Consider the following 19,672-nt stretch of genomic DNA (forward strand, 5'->3'; position numbering starts at 1 on the left):
CAAGCTATTTTTCATTCTTACGATGGTATACTATGTGACATTGAAAAATAAAATTATGCAAGAGTATTTAATGATTAGCGGCAAATTGATGGTATATTTTAACATCAATGAAGGGTTTTTTTCTTTAATAAATCCTATATAGATAGACAGATGATAGATAGGTAGATAGATAGATAGATAGACAGATTGATAGATGATAGATTGATAGAATGAGTCATGGAAAAAAGTCTAGAAAAATGTCCATGGTATGTATCCCTGGAATGAGACTGTGGGTGAATTTTTCCTTCTCTGGGGTTATCCGGGCTTTTCCTTATTCTCCACTGTATAAAATATGAAAACAGTTTCCTCTGCATATTGAATTATGAAAACAATACATGTTTTAAAAGTTAGCTAACAGTGCTGACCCTCTGCTCTGCTGTGAGGCAGCTGGAGGGGTCCTTACAGCTTCCAGCACCTTCTAATATAGTTTTCCATCTTTGCTTCCCCCAGCCCCATTCTCCATACAAGGCTCCCATGTCATGTCTGTGTCCCACATCCCCAGTCCCATCCCTCCCCCTGACTCCTTCTCCCTCTTACCCGCTTCCCTCAGCCCAGCTCCATCCCTCATCCAGACACTGCTGCCTTCCCTCTTGGGCATGGACAAGACTTCAGACCACCTAAGAGGAGGCCCCTGACCTGTTCTAGTGCTTGTGTCCCCTGACACGTAGATCTGACTACAAGCCAAATCATGACACTCTGTCCAGATCTCATAGCTGAATCCTCTTATTCATAATTTATACCCACACCTACTTCCCAGGAGAAGTGAGGTGAATCCTAATGCAAAAATCATTAGGAAGGAGAGAAAGGGGCCAATCAAGTGAGAAGAGAGGAATGTCATTGTTGCAGCTGTAACTGGAGATTCTTATGGACCTAGGATGCTAAGCTGAGCTCTGGAGCTTCCTGGGGGCCAAGGAGAGCTTGGCCATTAGTTCTCCACCATCTGATGCTGTGCAGAGTAGCATTAGCCTTGAATCCAGGTCTTGTAAGCAAAGGTGCCCCAGGCTAGACTGGCTAGGCTACAAGGGGTCCCATCAGGAGCCACATCAGGGCCAGCATCACTTACAAGAACAGAGACACTTTCACCTCCTGCTGACTGTCCAAAGATGGTCACAGAGCCTGGGTTTCCTCCAAAGTTGGCAATGTTTTCCTGGACCCATTTCAGTGCGGCCACCTGGTCCAGGTGACCCCAGTTTCCTGGGCTGTGTTCGTCCCCTGTGCTGTGAGTAAGAGAACAGAGTGAGCTGGGAGCAGAGATGTCATGGCAGGGCTCTCAGGACCACAGATGGGGTTGTGGGCTCTAGGTGAGCTTTCTGAAATGAGACAGGGCTTCCATAGCCCTGACACGGGGCTCTTCATCTGCCTTCCTTCCTGTAGCATTGTTTTGTTGTGGGTTGTACATTCCTTTATCCAGTATCTGTTTATTGAGCATCAGCTATGTCCAAATGTGGTTCTAAGAGCCAGGAGCTCGTCTGAGAACAAAACAGGCAAACCTCTGACTACACAGAGCTCACACTATGGATCATAAACAAATAAAGGATAAGCATAGGAATATGAGGTCAGGTACTGAAAGTGCTTTCAGGAAAAATAAAACCTGGTAAGGGAAATGGCAGAGGTGGGGCAGTGGGATCCTATTTGAGATCACATGACCAGGGATGGCCTCTTTGGGGCTGTGGCATTTGAGTAGAGAAGTGAATGAGTGAGCACAGAGCCTTGCAAATATCCAAAGAAGGGAATTCCAGGTGGAAGAAACTGCCAGTGCAAAGGCCCCGTGGTCTAGTGAGCAAAGTGTGAGTGTAGGACATGTAGCTAGAGAGAGCCCTGTGGCCCTTGGTAAGGACTGGATGCCATTGTAAGTAATGTGGGAAGTCACTGCAAGAGAAAGACATGATTCCGTTTATGTGTTAAGTGATCACTCTGGCTACTGTGCGGATCAGAGAATAAAAGGAGCAGTTATACAAGCAGGAGATTATTACAATGATTCCAACAAGACACACAGAGGGCTTAGACTGGAGTGGATGCAAGGGAGGAGGTTAGACTTGGCTGGATTCTGAATGAATCTTAAAGGTGCAGCCAAGAGGATTTTCTAGTCCACTGGATGTGGTGTGAGAAAAAGAGAAGAGTCAACGCTGACCACAAGGCCTTTATCCTGAGCAAGCAGAAGGATGCAGCTGCAGCAGCTGAGCAGGAGGCGCTGTGGGAAAAGTGGGAGTGTTTTTGGGGGAGGGGCAGTGGGAATCGAGGCTTTAGTTTGTCCCGGTGAAGTGTGAGGTGCCCTTTGATGTCCAGTGGAGACAGCAGGAGGTAGAGGAGGTGGTTAGTGATGTGCATCTGGGTTTCGAGAGAGAATTTGGGGCCCAAAATAGAGAGCTGTGATATTGCTCCCTGAGGTAGCTCAGGGCAGCAGTCCAGATGGAGAGGGAGACACACAGAGGCCCAAGGACGGAGAGGAGGAGGGCCCAGTGAAGGGTCCAGAAGGAGCAGTCCGTGAGGTAGGAGGTGACCAGGAGCCAAAAGCAGGAAGCTTTTCAAAAACATGTGAGTGACCATGAGTGGATGCTGCCCAAATTGTGTATGGTTGTTTTCAAGGTTGGGCTAATTGGTGACCTTGAGCAGAACAGTTTGGTGGTGTCATCAAGATGAACACCTCACTAGTGTGGGTAGAGTAGAGATGGGAGGAGAGGAAGCAGGGAGAGCTAATGTAACAGTTTCCCTGTAATGCGGAGCGGAGTAATGGCCCCTGGGTGAAACAGAGGAGGAATCTCAAAGAAGGCAATGCATCCTGAGTCATGACTTGCCTGCGATAACCCTTCTCTACCTCCATAGGTCTTTCCAGCGAGTAGCCCACCTGCCACCCCCCCACCCCCCACCCCACAGGGCCACCCATCAGCCATCTCAGGTTCAGAGGTCCTGAGGCTGAGGCATTCAGAAAAGGCTCTCAAGAACCCTATGCTGCAGGGAACCTGCTTCTGGTTCCATGGAGATGCAATGGAGAAGACTCTAGCCTTGACTCATGAATGTGCAAAATGCAGAAGAAAACGGGATGAGAGGACCTGCCATTCCCTGGGAGGGTTGTCCCTCGAGATCATATGCTCTCACAACTTCCTAGCTCCGGCCACCCATTCTCTCACCCACACCATTCACTGAGCTCCCATCAAGAGTCTGCCCCTCCCTCACTTTCCCATAAGGTAAGATGTGTCAACTTCTAACTGTTGTGCAGCATGCTGTCACTTTAGAGGTTGCAATGTGCTGAGGCAGCACAGATGAAAAGAACATGAGTATTTCAGAGAACGTGACATTTGAGTTATCCAGCCCTGGTGGTCTAGCGCTTAAGATTCAGTACTCTCACCGTTGTGGCTCAGGCTTATTTCCCAGGCTGGTAACCGCACCCCGAGTCTGTCAGTTGTCAAACTGTGGTGGCTGAGTATTACTGTGATGCTGAAAGCTATGCCACCAGCACTTCAAATACGAGCAGGGTCACTCATGGTGGACAGGTTTCAGTAGAGCTTCCAGACCAAGACAGACTTGGAGGAAGGACCTGGCTATCCACTTCCAAAAAAAATTGCCGTGAAAACACTGTGAACAGCGATGGAGCATTGTCTGATCTAGCACCAGAAGATGAGAGGATGGCACAGAAGGACCAGGCAGAGTTCTGCTCTGCTGTACGTGGTGGCTAGGAGTCTGAATTGAATCAATGACACTAACAACAAACCTTTGAGCTGAGCCTTGCAAGATGAATAAAAGTTTGTTGGGTCAAATAGGCATTCCAGGCAGAGGGAACAGCACATGCAAAAGCTTAGAAGCAAGTGGACCAGTGTGGCTGGGGAATGAGAAAGTAGATGTAGTGTAGTTGTGAAGGGCCTTGGGTGCCTCACTAGGGAATTTAGCAAAGATCCTCCTGGGGGCTGACCTGACAAGAGCTGAGTCCTAGTACACTGGCTCTGGGGGACAGTGTGCGATGAGGAAGTCCAATATCTTACCTGAAAAATCCCCAAATGCCCAGGCGGTACTGAATGGTCACCACCACCACATTTTCATAGGCAGAGAGGGGCAGCCCATCATAGGTCGATGCTCCGCCTACCACCAGACCACCTCCGTGGATCCACACCATCACCTGGAGAGGGAGGAAGCCAAATTACTGGTTACAGGAAGCAGATCTGAGAAGGACTTCAAGAGGTTGCCTACTTTGCTCTCCTACCTCTTAGCGATGACTCAAGGAGGCCGTTACCCAAAGTTCACCAGTCCACAGTAAAGTTGGAGCAGGCGGTCATTCTTCTTCCCCATTCTCCTAGCTGGGGCCCAGGCCACCAACCCATTCAATGCATCCTCATTTCCCCTGCGTGTCCCCCAGCCTCAGTGCCACCCCTTCCCAGGGATCTTCCTGCTGAGAACACCATCATGGGAAAAGCCAAGGCTTAGGGTGTCATCTTCTTCCCAACACTTCCATCATCCTTGTGCCTGGACCCCTCCCTCATCTCAGCATACTCTGCATGCCACAGCCCTTGTACTTCAGCTTCATCTTAGTTACCTCTTAGGCAGTGAGTTAAACTTCTCCTATGTGTAAATGATTCTCTCAAGAGGAGCACATGTCCCCAGTGGCATGTCTTCCTAATATGCCTTCCCTCTGCCTCCACCTGAGTCTTCTCCATCCCCAAATCCCACTTATACTCCAAAGCCCAGCCTAAAAGCCACCTCCTCCAAGAAGTCTTCAATCACTTGACATAATGATCTAAGAATCTACTATGTCCTGGGGACTTTGATAAGAACTGAGGATCAGGGTGGGCACAGTTCATGACTCATGATTCCTGCGCATCATGCCAGGTGAGTCCCGGGAGATGGCTGGCTGCTCACACCCCTCCCTTATCCACCCCAGGGATCCCCTACTTTTCCAGAAGCCCCTTCCCCAGACTCCAGCCTGAGTCTGGAAGCCTGCCCATCTCTGGGCCTCCCTTTACTCAGGAAATGCTGACTCATTGGGTCATCAGCCCATGCCAAAGACAACTAGGGAGGAAAATTAGCAAGAACAAAATCTCAGATGTTTGGCCAAAGACAAAACAAAGTGCTTCCTGGATTGACCCAGGTTCTGTCCCCACACATCCCTCACAGGACACCTTCCAAGACTGATCTGCATGTTGAGGTAATACCGCACACAGGCTCGATTTCCTAGTCTGTATCAAAGAGCACTGGTTTGAAGATCAGAAGACTTGAACGAACTCTTATCCTGCCACCCCTATTGTGTGACCTCGCCTTCCCCTCTCTAGGCCTCAATTTGTCTATCTGTAAAGGAAGGATTGGGTTGTTGGCTTATCTCTAAGGTTCTTTTCAATTCTAACATTATTGGAAATTATGTCTTATCTGCTCTCTGTGTCAGATTCTTAACCTATCCTCCAAGAGCAATCATTCTTCCTCTTTGTTAGTGTAAGAGAACTCGGAAAAATCGAAATGCACATTACAGAGATGTAACAAACTCCCCCAAAGATCCTATGTCTGTCACTAGAGGAAAATGGGGTTGAAAGGAAGTACAATATGCCACTGCAAAATATGCCATTTTGGTATACTGCTTATTTTGAAATAAACTTACTTAAGAAAATTACTTAGGAAACAGCAAGTGCAAGAAGGACACTCTAACCCTTTTTTGTCTCCTGAAAGCAGGAAGTAAATCTCCATGTGAAGGGTACCCTCCCTGTACCAGGAGGGGAAAAGGCATCCTTATCACCAGAGGTGTGGAATTCAAGGCCGAGAAAGCTGAATAAACAAACTTTGCTACTCCCTCTTTCCCTTTCTACTTCAAGCCAAAATCCTTTGCTTTGTCAAATCTTCACAAATTACTGTTTCCTTATCTAAAGCATGTAAATGCTGCTTCCTTAGGCGATTTCTTAGATGCTTCAATTTTGATAAGCTCCTGTATGCACGAAGTTAAATTTGTTTTTCTCCTGTTAATCTGTTTTAAGTCAATTTAATTATTAGGCCATCCAAAGAATCTAGAAGAGAAGAAGGGAAAGGTTTTCATCCTCTGCAGTTTCCTATGATCACGTGGTTGGGCTGTGCTGGATAAAGTAAGCCGTGGGGCCCCTGAAACAGCCATGGCTGGTGGTGGCCCCACCCCAAACTACCTTCATCCTCTTCTAGTCTCCACCAGAAGATCCTGGAGGGCTGGAACTCGCTAGCCTTGACCAGTGGTTCCCACCACTTACCGGCAGCCTGCTTTTCTTTGTCAAGTCAGCGGGAGTGTAAATATTTAGGTAAAGACAGTCTTCAGAAAACTTGAGAGCAATCTTCTCCTTTCTGTTGGTAACGAGGTCTGAGAGCATCTGACCCATCACTGCGTCCTGGGAGCACCTGGGAGGAGTGGGGAGAAAGAAGAAGTCCCGAGTCAGTCAGAGCTAAGCAAGGAGACGTCTCTTGTGGTCAGTCTGGGACTTGGACTGGGAGGGTTAGACCTGTAACACAGCTGTTCTTACCAGACTGGAGACACTGGAATGGGCAGGAAAGTATCTGAGAATCTGGGTGGGGGGCCCTGGGGCTCACTAAGGTTTCCCAGGATGGCGTATAGTGAGGAGGCTTGGCACCTGTCTCCTTCCTAGAGCCTTCGACATGCCCTGGGTCAAGGAGAGGAGACTGCCTCTACAACTGGAAGAGGACGATTTCCTGCACACCCCAATGCAGCCTGGCTCTCCCCTGGGCTCTGTATGTTGGGCTGCAGGTAAACATCTTCTAGTCCATGAGAGACTTCCATAAACCGAAAGAAGTCACTCAAATGGCAGACATTTAGGGCTTACAACAGGTCAGGGATGAAATATTTGTGGGGCAACAGTAAAAGAACTGCGTTCTAGTGTTGCCTCATCCACTAATATCACAGGGTGCCTTGGTTGAATTCCTTCCCTGCTCTGGCCTCAATCTGCCAGACGTAGTGAAAGGAGTGATTTCCATAAGGGTCCACAGCCCTGGTAACCTACAATCCTGTTATCAACCCATCACAGGCAAGCACTAATGGTTGCCCTAATAACAGGTCTTAAAGACCCAACATAGATTGCAATTAGTAACATTTACTGAGTCCTCCTAGCATGCCGGGTGTGTACTCCTGTGCATTAACTCGTTTAATCCTCAAATCAGCCCCATGACATTGGTTCTCTTACTATCCAAGTTTTATAGGCAAGAAAATTGATGCAAAGAGAGGTTTGAAATCCTCCCTTCACACAGCCAGAAAGATCCATACTATCGAGCACTTATATTTCCAAGGTTATTATGAGCAACATTTCCTGATCTCAGTGTACCCAGAAGGCAGGCATCACTGCCCCCAGTATGAGGATGAGGTGACAGAGGCACCAAGGTGCTTGGATGGCACCGCTGCCAAGTGCCATGTTCAGAGGCTGCAAAGATGACTTCCTGATCTCCACCCTGGGGGAAACGTTCCTGGATCACTAAGAGCAAGAGGCATAATATTCACAAAATAAGAAATTCATATGTCAAAAAAGGGAACAATACTAATATTCAAATAACGCAGAAGAAAAAGCAAATATATATATAATTATGATTATAATAATAATTATCATTTTGTCCATCCATTAGCCAACAACATTTTTTAATAGCCCCAAGCATTGCCTAAGGTCCAGTGAATGGAGGTTTTCATATATTAATGGAAGTAATGTAGTTAGGACATTTCTGGAGGAAAATTTAACAACAGGTGCATTTTCTTGGACTCAGAGAAGTCATTTCTTAGAAGTTATCCAAAAATATTCCTGAGTGTGCACAAAGATTTAGCTACAATGTGTTCATCAGAGCACCACATATTATCAAAAACATCAAAAGCAAATTAATGACCTCAAATAAGAGATAAGGTAAATAAAATATGATTCAGTACTCAAGGTAATGTGGCTATAAAATGTCAGCCTGTGATATTTAATGACATAGAATGATATTCATGATATATTTATAAATGAGCAAAGCAGCCATTTAAACTCTCTGTATAGAGTAATGGGATATTGTGATTTATGATAAGAAATACATATTTCGTTGTCTAGTTTCTGGGACACAGCTCCTAAAATGCTGGGATTTCCTGAGTGATGAGAACAATAAAGGCGTCTTTTGTGATATTAACGAGGTGATCTCTGGACCACAGCTGATGATGGATGCTGGTTGTGGGAGAACCAACCAGTGACTAGAGATTTGGAACTTCCAGTCCACTCGGCTGATCTCTGGAGAAGGGAGAGGGTCTGGATGTTGAATCAATGGTAAAGGGCCAAGGATTTAATTGATAATGCATATGCACATAAGCATTCATAAAAAACCAAAAGGACAGGGGTTCAGAGAGCTTCCAGGTTGGTGAACCAGAACAGGTCCACATGCCATGGTGCCAGGTTCCAAACTCCACAAGGACAGAAGCTCCTTTCTTCAGAACCATGCCCTATGTATCTATTCATCTGGCTGCTGATTCGTAACCTTTAATATTCTGCATAATAAACTGGTCGTCTAGTGAGTAAACTAATTTCTTGAGTTCTGTGAGCTGCTCTAACAAATTAGTGGAACTCAAAGCGGGATCATGGCAAACTCTGATTTATAGCCGGTCAATCAGAAGCACAGGTAACAATCCAGACTTGTATTGGCATCTGAAGCAGAGGGCAGTCTTGTAGGACTGAGCCTTTAAACTGTGGCATCTGATGCTACCTCCTGGTAAATAGTGTCTGAATTGAGTTGAATTGTGGGACACTCAGCTGGTGTCTGAGAATTGCTTGTTGGTGTGTAAAAAAGCAAAACACATTGGAGCTGTGTGCAGATTCTTCTGTGGTACTATTTTTAAGGGAGTAAATAGCCAACAGATAAAAGACTGCAGAAACACAATACAAATATGAGCAGCGGTTCCCTCCAGGGAGTGGAATAGTATATGATTTTCATTTTCTTACCTTTCCCTATTTGTATGTCCTCACTTTTCTGTAATAAGTATGCATTCCACTTGCAATCAGGAAATAAAAACAGGTAACATTATTTTTAAAGGAAGTGGTGAAGAGTAGAGAAGAGGAAAACAAAAGAAAAAAAAGGAGGAAATTCCCAGAAGGGTCTTGCTGACAAGAATAACGTCTAAATGGATGCATGGAGGCATTCAGGTGCCCTCGGGTGTGGCTCACGGGTTCCTTTGCCCAGCTTGGCCAGGGTGATTAGGACACACCAAGCATTGCTCTGCTCCTGACTGTGTGGCTAGACACACCTGGGAGCTGAGAATTTCCCTGATCAACACCGCAAAGCACTCCCCACCCACACACTGCCTGGCTCACCCTACCTGCCAACTATAGCAAAGTTCAAGAAAGGAGAATCAACAGAACCACTACATCTTATCCCTCTCTCGCTCACATTTTAGTTTTTCTCCAAAGCACTTGTCATATTCTAACGTATTACATAATTCACTTATTAATTTGCATGTTGTTTATTATCTGTCTCCCCTCCTAGAATGCAAGCTCCATGAGGACGGCATCTTTGTTCTGTTCACTAATGGATCCCAGGACCTAGAACATGCCTGGCACACAGTAGGTGCTCAATAACGATGTGTTGAATAGAGGGCTCTAGAATGCTCTGAGAGTTCTGGAATGTCTCTAAGAATCTGCAATGTCTTCAGGATTCTAGAACAAAGTATGAGCCACTCGGAGGATGGCCTTGGCTCCTTCCTGCATTACTTTGAGGCACACACCCACTGAAAGATGCCAAAGCCCCAGGCTTACATGGGAGGGTAGGAGGTGGTGTTCTTGACGAAGGGCCATGGATCTGCAGGCTGCGGCGGAGCAAACCTCAGGGATCCCAGGGGGGGCTTGGCAAAAGGGACCCCCAGGAAAACGGCCACGGGCTGTGCAAATCCTTCCAGGCTGACGTGCTTCCCCAGGACCTTGCCCTGCGCGGTGTCCACCACAGGCTGTGAAGATGGGCGCCCTGCGGGACAGCGAGAGGAAATGAGACATGTCAGCTGTGAAAGGCTTGACCTGGATTCTGGGAGTCTTGCCACTTTCAGCTTGTGACCTTGAATGAGTCACCTCAACTCTCTAGGCCTCAGTCTCTTCTTATGTAAAAGGGAGAGGAGGTCAACTGTCCTTCCTAACTCCCAGGACTGTCTTAAGGAGCAAATTGGACATGGAGGTAAAACAGCATCAAGTGAGAAGGAAATGCAAGAAGGAGAGCTGCTGGGAGTGAAGCAGACATTGGGGTTGCACTCTCACGAGCCCTGGAGACAGTTATCCACGAGGATCCTGGCGCTGAGCTGCGTGCTGGATGGGAGGATGGACAAGAGGCGGCCCCTCTTCTCAGAAGCTCTGAGCCTTGTGGGGAGAATGAGCCACATACACGCTCGACCCTACTGCTGGGGAGAAAGCGGTCAGTGTCCTGAGAGAGGGACCAGTAAGGTCCTCCAGGAGTTAGAAGAGGGAGCGAGGGCTTATGATTGGGTGGCATCCTGGAGGTGGTGACCTTAGAGTTGGGACTTGCAGTAGAGGAGGACTGAGCAAGGGAAGATGGAAGATGGGTTATAAAGGTGTAGACTAGAGAAGGGATTATGCCGAGGTGAGGCTCTGAGACAACAAAAGGCAAGGCCTGCCTGAGGAAGAGTGATGGCCCATGTGAGGCAGAGGGAGTCTATGGGGAGTGGAAAATAATCCTGGGGTGATAAAGGTTCATCTCTGGCATGGCCTCAAATGCCAGGCTAAGGGTTTGGGCTTTATTTATTGGGTAAATGAGCAGCAATGAACTGTTAGAGTACGGGAGAGTGACACCATCAGCTTGAGGAGGATTCTTCTGGCGGCTCTGAGCAGGGTCGTCCAGAGGGGCTGAGACTGGGGTCAGATCCCCATCTGTTCCGTTCTTGTGGAGCAGACAGCTCTTCCTCGCTGAGCCGAAGTTCCTCCCCTGCAGCTTCCACATCAGCCCTGCTTCTACCTGCTGTGGCCCGTCCTGAGCTCCCATGTGGCAGCGGCCTTGCAGACCCCTGAGCCTGCCCATCCCTCAGGCCTTCTCTTGTCCGTCCTCAGATTCTTCAAGCGTTCCTCGTAGGAAATGATGTGTAGCCTCTCCTCCCAACTGCTTTCCTTTAGGTGTACACAAAAGGGCAGCATCTCCCTCAAAGTGTGTGGCCAGAGCAGAAAGAATAACCCAGACTTGTTCTTAAAGAAGAATATCCAATGCTAACCTTCAGGAGAGATGAAGTGGACAGGAGCCAGATGCCAAGGGTGACAAAGTGGGCGATGGGGTGAGAGGCATCAGCCATAGTGGTAAGAGCAGCATTTACCACGTGTGTTATAGGTAATGTTAATATACTGAGCACTTCCTCTGTGCTGATGTGCATTCCAGATCAGCTAAATTAATCTTCACAAAAGCCTTGCTAGGTAGGTGTTCATATGCCCATTTTACAGATGAGGACACTGAGGAAATGGAGGCACCCAGTATGGACATTCTGAAGACGGAAATGGGATGGCTTTGCTAACTGGGCACCATTGGTAAAGGAATGATCCCTCCTAATTTGGTTCTTACTCTGCCCTTATACACAGTTCCAGGCCTCTCATGGTGTCACACCACCAGAAAGAAGACAGAATCCATGTGCGGTGTGGGCTGTCAGGACAGTGATGGCCAGAGCACTGGCTCCAGATTCAGGAGTCACAGATCGATTCTAGAGGATGAATTTCCAGTTGACATTGAACAAGTACATCTCCCTGTCTAAGTCTCAGTTTCTCGATCTATCAAATGGCACAGATGTAAGCTGAAGTCCCTTGCTGCACCGTTGTATTAACCTTGTCTTTCAGTTTCTCTGATCAGATGCTTTGACATCTAGGCCCTTGCTGACCCTGGCGGGACCACCCCTCCTGAAGCCAGGCATTGCTAGTGGCAGGAATCAGCTCCTTTTCCAGCATGCCGGAGCCCACACCCCGACCACCTTCTTTATCAGGTTCCTGCCTTAAGCACGCCAGGGCCGGGCACCTGACAACTGCAGACAACCCCCAGGCCCCAGAGCTGGTTGAAATTATTGATTTTGCCAACCCTAATCTTGCTTATCCTGCCTCATCCTTTCATTTCTACAGCAACCAGGATGAAGACTCTTGTCCCCAATTCCTCCTCCTCCCTCTGCCTCCTGACCCACCCAGTGCCTCACCTTGTGGCGCCCCCATGGTGGTGATGTGTCCCCTCCCCTTGGGAACTGTGAGTAACAAATTATCTTCTCAACGGCAGTCAGCTCGTGGTCTGTTAGGCTTACCATAACTCAAATTTCTGTTAATATACCATATTTTCAAACAACGCCTTCATTTATGAATACTTTTTTGCATTCTCTCTATACCAGAAACCATGCTCTTTAGAAACAACAACCCATTTCATTTTCACAATAGCCCAGTGAGAAGCTACTGTTGTTATGTCCAGTTTTAGTGGGAAAACTGAGGCACAGAAACGTTAAGTAACATGGTGACAAATAAAAATGGCAAGCAATAGGATATATTGGAGTATATGAGGAAGCCATTTGGTATAAACCTAATTCGGCCTGACTTTTTTTTTTTTTCCTCCAAAAGGGCCTGACTGGCTATTGAGCACGCATTGCACATCTGCTTAGACATTTCCTATGGCCAGAACAAAGGCCCTTGAGATAAAGATGCAACTTCCCCCGACATTAGCATTTTTCCTTAGGCTAGGAACTGATTGCTGCACTCACCTCCCAGCTCACCTGTGACCACCCAGCTGGAGACAACAGACTGCCACCCTGCTGTGTTCACCGAGACAGAAGACCTACCTGCTATTTCCATCAATCGCTGTGCCGGCAGAGTAGTGTCGCGACTATTGTAAAAGGGACATTCCAATCATATGTGAAACATCCTCTTTGAAGGTATATAACGACCCTGTATACCCCCCCCCCCCCCACCTCTTTGGAGTGCTCTGTTCCTTTGTGGAAAGACTCTCCCGGGTTATAATCCTCAGATTTAAGCTCAGAATAAACTCACCCAAATTTTCATTTATAGATTGGATATGGATTATTTTCGTCGACAATGGCTAAGAACTCACAGCTACAAAGTGCTGAGCTGGAACCTAAACCCAGGCGCTGTGGCCCCAGAGTCAATATTAATATCTGCTAAGCTAGTCTCCATGATTTGGCTGTATCCAGACTAATAATCGGGGAGAAAACAAACCAAGATCTCAAAAGTCATTATCTGTGAGACATGAGGTTAGCTGGTTGCCTTTTGCGAGTGTGCAGGCAACTGAGGTCTCAGGGTGTTTATCCTCCACTGCATCTCTGTCAGACTCAGGGCTGGGGATTGTCTGAGCTCCAAGTCTGTGGAGCTCCATTGTCTGTGTCCAAGTGGGCACACTGCTTTTGAACCGGACCTGTCACACCTTTGTCCTATATGTGTTTCCCTCACCTCATCCCTGGACAAGAATTTCCAATGTGCCCGCAATTTGTATTTCAGAAAGACTCACCCCAAACTGTGGAAGAGGCCACGGAGACCAGGACCAGAGAGAAGAGCCACATCGTGGAAGGACAGCAGCTGCTGCGCCTGCAGGACTCAGTGCTGCTGGAAGGGGCTGTGCAGTCAGCCCCAGAGCCCTTCCCCGCCCTGCCCCTCAAGTCCCACCCTCGTAGCCAATAGCCTAATCAGGCAGAGAAGCTCTCTCCCTTCTAAGGATCTCTCTGGGCCTTTTTGGAGCCTCTACACCACACCCACCCAGAGTTTACCCTGTTATCTGAGCAGCACTGAGTAAACTCTCCGATTACAGACAGCCACAGACTGGTCAAACAACTTGTTACATAAGCGTGTCTCCCTTCCTAAGCTCCAACCTTAGTGCACTGTGAGCTTCCCAAAAGCAGGTACAAGCGACAGAAGCCTTTGCACAAGTCTTTAGAGAGATTTTGGTCTGTGGTTCCCAGAACCAGCTTGAAAACTTTTAGAGAAACTCCCAGCCCTGCAGCTGCTCAGCTGGGGAACTGAGGACAAAACTCTTCATTTCCCTGGGTTTCTATTTCATAGGGCTCTATGCTGCCGAGTTTGGAGGCATCTTAAATTTCATCCAGGCTGCCTTCTGATGCCTAAATTAACTTTACAATATTCCTGCCAAGTGACTGAGCTCCTGTTGCACACCTCCCAGCTCAGGGAACTCATTACCTCTAGAGGCAAAGATCTTTGGACAGCCTGTTCTTGCGTAAAAAAATTCCATCTCTCCATGGATCCTCACTATAATCATCCATCCAACCTTCTGTTTATTCATTATTCCATTTATTCATTCATTCTCCAAAATTTACCAAATGCCTGCCACTGTGCTAGGTGTTATAAATACAAAGATGAGTTCAAGACATGTTCCATCTCCTCAAGGAGTTCACTGTATAGTAAAAAAGCAAATGAGGCATGGGGAGAGGTGTGAATTTCAATGCAATACAAGAGCACCAAAATTCAGGGATCCCAAGTGCTCTGGGTATACTTAGGAAAGTGTGGTTTACTTGCTGGGGACACAAGGAAGATGCTCAAAGCTTTTTTCGTAGAAGCATTAAATACCTAATAGTAGAGAATCCCTTAAATGCACTCTGGTACAGCTGGCTAAGGACACACTATGCATTCCCTCAAACTAGTGATACTCACCTCTATTTATTGACAAGGAAAGACAGACATGACCTATTATAAAGGGAAAATAAGGTCTTAAACAGTCATGGCTGCTTTTTGGAAACAGTTTGGCAGTTCCTCAAAAATTAAACGCAGAGTTAGCCTATTTCCCAGAAATTCCACTCCTAGGTGTGTACCCAAGATAACTGAAAACACATCCATAAAAAACTTGTACGCAAATAGCATTATTCATAATTGCCAAAAGTGGAAACAACCCAAATGTCCACCAACTGATGAACGGACAAATAAAATGTGTTGTATTCACACAACGGAATATTGTCCAGCCATGAAAAGAAATGAAGTATGGATACTTGTTACAACATCAATGAACCTTGAAAATATTATGTTAATGAAAGAAGCCAAATACAAAAGGCCACATATGGTATGATTCTATTTACAATAAATGTTCAGAATAACCAAATCCGCAGAGACAAAAAGTAGATTAGAGGTTGCTTGGGGAGGATGGAATGAGGAATGACTGCCATTGGGTAAGAGGCTTCTTTCTGGAGTGAAGAAAATGTCCTGGGATTAGATAGTGGTGGTGCTTACACAAATTTGAAATATAATAAGACCACTAAATTATACTTTAAAACAGTGAATTTTATGGTATGTGAGTTATATTTCCACAAAATAAAAAAGTATTTTTTTAAAAAATTCAGTCAAGTATAATATCCCACTTTAGTGAAAATATCTATCTTTATTTGCACAGGAAAAATTCTAGAAGGTTACACATCTAATTAGTATTACAATAGCCATTTCCTGGCTGTAAAATTGTGAATGTTTATACTCATTTGCATTTTCCACTTTTATTCATTCAGACGTTCATTTGACAAATATTTGTTGAGAGCTCACTGTGTGGTGAACACTGTGCTTGAGTGTTTTGTATGCAGGATCTCACTTAGACCTCAAATAACCCTGTGACCTGATACTATTATCTCCTGGGGCTCAGCCTGGTCAGGAACTGGCCCACAGTCACACAGCGAGTACAAGGAAGAGCTGAGGGTTGAACAAAAGCTGCACAACGTTACACACCATACTCTCCACCATGCTGCCGTGGTGTCAAAACTTTTTGACAAACTGACTTTGTTGTTTCCCTAAGCACATGGTCGGTACCCCTGTGGGTGAGCTCAGGCGGCCTCTCTCTTCTGGGATCTTCTCCACTTTTGCCCCTTTTCTGTGCCATGCCTTCCTGCTGACCCCTTCTGGATCCTCAGGCTGCCTGGAAGGCTGGTTGGAAACAGAAGTGCTAGGGTTCTTGAGAGCAGTAGTGAGCAGATGGTAGAGGTGCTTACTGATGGCTCACACTTCATGGTTCTCTTTCCCAGTGAGGACTTTCACTGAGAAGGTGCTCCCCAGCCAGGAACGTCTGCCCCAGTCCCCCTCACATTAACTGAGTCATGAGCTTCATTCTTGCCAATGGAGAAGGAGGCAGGTGTGAAGCACCATTGTCTCCAGGCCAGCGCAGTAAAGAGGCAACTGTGCCTTCTCCACGCTGGTACTCTTCTCTCAGTGTCATCGGCAAGCCTGCCTGTGTCCAGGCCAGACCAGCATTGGCATCAGGGACAACTGGGAAACCAGCAGGCATAAAACACATGAAAATCCTAGGAAAGTTCACAGGTTCTTGGCCAAGGCTGTAGGTTACAGCTAAACAAAGCTTGTGGACACACAAATTCAAAAAGGGATGCTCATTTGTACTAATTCTAGACACTGTGGCAGGCCACAGAGGGAGCCCTGTGGTGGGGTGAGGGCATTTGACAGCATTACAGCCAGTCCCCAGAGGTCATTGCTCCTGCACAGATTGACCTGGCCTGGGGGTCCTCACTTTTATCCAAGAAAGAAACACACATCATAAAGAGCACTCCTATCTCTATCCACATGGGGCAATCTGGGTGGTCTCATAGCAGAGAACAAGGTTGTTTCTAATCACTTAGCACACCACACACACGTGCACACACACAGGCACACCCCTGTTAAGGTATAACCATCCTGCCTTTTGCCCTGGCCAGCTGGCCTTTGCAACCTCGGCACACAGCCTTGGATCTTAGCCTATGAAGATTGTAGGGTGCTGACTTAGCACAATATAAAAGGCAGGGATGAATTATTCACCCAATTCTGTTGTTCAAGTATATGCCGCCTTGTAACACTAACCAATTTTGCAACTTTCTGTGTCCGACTGCAGCCTGGAAGCTCATTCCTGGTTCATGACATCTCTGTGGAAGTGATGAGTGAGAATGGAGTCTATGAAGGCTCAAGCCAGGCCTCAGTTTTGCTTAATGTGTGTGACCTCCTTCTATCACATTAGTATCGGTAAGCGATACAGCTGTTCTTGGTCAGTGGTGGTTGGTTGGGATTATCGCCTTTCCCTTGCAGAACTCGCGGAGGTTTACCATGTGGAACTACATGGTCTGAAGAGTAAACTCCTAGGAACCAGCTTTAACTCCTAAGTATCTGGGCAGATCTTAGGAGAGAAGAAACCTCTGGGGGCTCCAAATTAGCCCCCCAAAAAACTCTCCATCTCCGTTAATTTACTCAATAGATATATGAAGAGCACATCTAGAACAAGCACTGAACTAGCATGAGCCCCCGTCCTACTGGGCCCTTCACTTGACTTTGTCTATTGATCATGGGATTAATCAGGCAGAGCCTTCACAGTGGTAAACACTGCACTGGCAGCCCAGAGGTCAGGGAACCTCCCTGGGTGACTTTCAGGGATCCTTTCTGGAAACCAGCACACAAGAGGCAGGGGTGGCTATGAGTGTGGTGACCTTGTCTGCACCATCCAACGTGGATCAATATTCTGTGAATCTAGAGTTCTTCAACATTTTCCAATGCAGGCTAGACATGAGCAGTGTTTCTGGAATCTCAGTTCTTCTCATAATAATATCATGATTTTGTCATAACGGCATACCATCTGTACTATTGTTAGCAATTTTCTTAAACAGGTTAATTCTGTTTACTTGAGCACACTTATTCAAAAAGGAAATTTCACACCTTTTCCATAAATGGAAGACCTGAATAACTTGTCATGAATTAACAGTAAGCATGGAAAACGTGTCACTGTTTTTTTAAAAATTAAAATGATGGTAAAATTAAAAAGTGAATAAGGAAACATAAGCAATAACACCTCTAATTGATTTACAAAAATGTATACTGAAAAATAAGTTACTCAATGGGAAAACTGATCCATTGTTGTTCAGTTAGTAATATAAGGGCAGGAACAACCTTCACCACCTTCATGACCACTAGACAGGTGATCAGGCTTTAGCTTCATCGAAGGTCATAGTTACTGCAGCCCTTTCCTTGAGTTTCAGGGACCTTCCTTTTGACACTCAGATCACTGGGGAGAAATCTCATCATGTTCCCAATCTCAAGCCCCTGCATGCTGTATTTTAATTAGGGGGTCAAACTGCCCCGGGTCACTTGGGTCCTAGGACTGAGTGAGGGTGAGCGCCTGTGGCAAATTTTGACCTGAGGGTGAGTCCTGGAGGGGAGCACGGCCCCATGGGCAAAAGTCATCATCCTGAATGGCACTAACAACTGGTTTCCATGTCATCTACATCAGGCAATCGCATGGGACTGCCCAGTTTAGCTCCTGCTGAGTAGGCATGTATTGTGAGAGTAGGGTTACCTATGGTAGCAAACACATCCAGAATTTTGGGAGCTTCTTTCTTGCTTGTGTAAAGAACTGGGGTGTGGGGCTGGCCCCGTGGCCGAGTGGTTAAGTTCTCACACTCTGCTGCAGGCGGCCCAGTGTTCTGTTGGTTTGAATCCTGGGTGCGGACACGGCACTGCTCATCAAACCACACTGAGGCGGCGTCCCACATGTCACAACTAGAAGGACGCACAACAAAGAATACGCAGCTATGTACTGAGGAGCTTTGGGGAGAAACAGGAAAAAAATAAAATCTTTAAAAAAAAACAAAAAAAGAACTGGGGTGCTATTCAGGGCAACAAAGTGGCTCTCCTCCACTTTGTTATTCAAGGTTCTAACAAGGTCTGAAAACTTATTCTGTAAAGGGCCAAGTGGTAAATATTTTAGGCTTGGGGGTCATATGGTCTCTGTGGCAACTTCTCAATTCTGCTGTTGTAGCAAAAGCAGCATAGACAATACCTAGGAAAAGGGCATGGCTGCATTTCAATAAACCTTATTTTAAAAACATGTGGTGGGCCAGACATGGCCCATGGGCTGGAGTTTGCAGACCCCTGATTTAGACCATGGCGGTTTTGCCATCTTTAGCTCATAGGTTCTAATGTTGTTATGGGTGTTTATTCCAGTCAGCTGAGGAGGGGAGGAGCATAAAGAAGTGAACATGGTTCCGGGGAGCAGGCATTTGGGGCCAGAGCTGCATGTGGCACTCCTCACCTCTGCTCACATTCCACTGGAAAGAACTTTGACATATGGTCAATCTAATTGCAAGGAAGGCTGGGAATTTTGTTTGTGTTGTGTGCCAAAGAAGCCAGGGCAGACTTTAATGGACAGTTAGCAATCCTGCCACAAATATTATCAATTAAATCACGTATTTGATATTAGAGGTTTTTTTCTAATAACAGTAATACAAATGCATAACCACTATATAAATGCCTTAGTTTGTTGGCACACCATCTAAAATGATCTTGCATAACTCTGGGAACAAGTGTACTACACTTTGGTAAACACGGAGCATTTGCATTTCTGTGATTTAAATTCCAAAAGCCTGATTGTACCCAGTCCACACTTGCTAGGGCTACTCTCTAAAGGTTTCTTTCAGCCTTTTAAGAAGAAAGAATTTAAACAGGTGAACCAGAAAGACAGATAAACATTTAGGCCCGAAAAGTTAAGATTGAATTATGTTCTGGAAAGGGCTCAGCAAACTCAAATTGTTATCATAGATTTCATTTTAGACATGTGGGTAAATACAATGACCTCAACTACTGAAAGGGTTGTGTGTTTTCTTACCATGAAAATTTATATGCATTTATGCCCCAAACTCTCCGTGACTTCTCCTGATTATATTGGGCATTAACAGGTGAGCAGAATTTGGAGGAGCAGAGAA

General features: G+C 46.3%; 1 protein-coding gene across 2 annotated transcripts in view; it reads right to left on the minus strand.

Moving 5' to 3' along the window:
- The window catches only part of LOC106837710 (liver carboxylesterase-like), a 31,223-nt gene extending 17,491 nt beyond the window's left edge, over nt 1–13,732 (minus strand). Inside the window, exons 1-5 of one of the 2 annotated variants that reach the window (XM_014851431.3) lie at nt 13,465–13,732; nt 9,747–9,951; nt 6,231–6,375; nt 4,017–4,150; nt 1,103–1,256 (exon numbers count right to left, since the gene is read on the minus strand). In XM_014851431.3, coding sequence (XP_014706917.3) covers nt 1,103–1,256; nt 4,017–4,150; nt 6,231–6,375; nt 9,747–9,951; nt 13,465–13,516 — 690 coding nt within the window. In that variant the 5' untranslated portion in view covers nt 13,517–13,732. The remainder of the gene's footprint in view (nt 1–1,102; nt 1,257–4,016; nt 4,151–6,230; nt 6,376–9,746; nt 9,952–13,464) is intronic. The other variant, XM_014851425.3, reaches the window with a different exon arrangement.
- Between the last annotated feature and the right edge of the window lie 5,940 nt (nt 13,733–19,672).

The sequence above is a fragment of the Equus asinus genome, chromosome 28 (genome assembly GCF_041296235.1).
Source record: "Equus asinus isolate D_3611 breed Donkey chromosome 28, EquAss-T2T_v2, whole genome shotgun sequence".
In the NCBI taxonomy this organism is placed as follows: domain Eukaryota; kingdom Metazoa; phylum Chordata; class Mammalia; order Perissodactyla; family Equidae; genus Equus; species Equus asinus.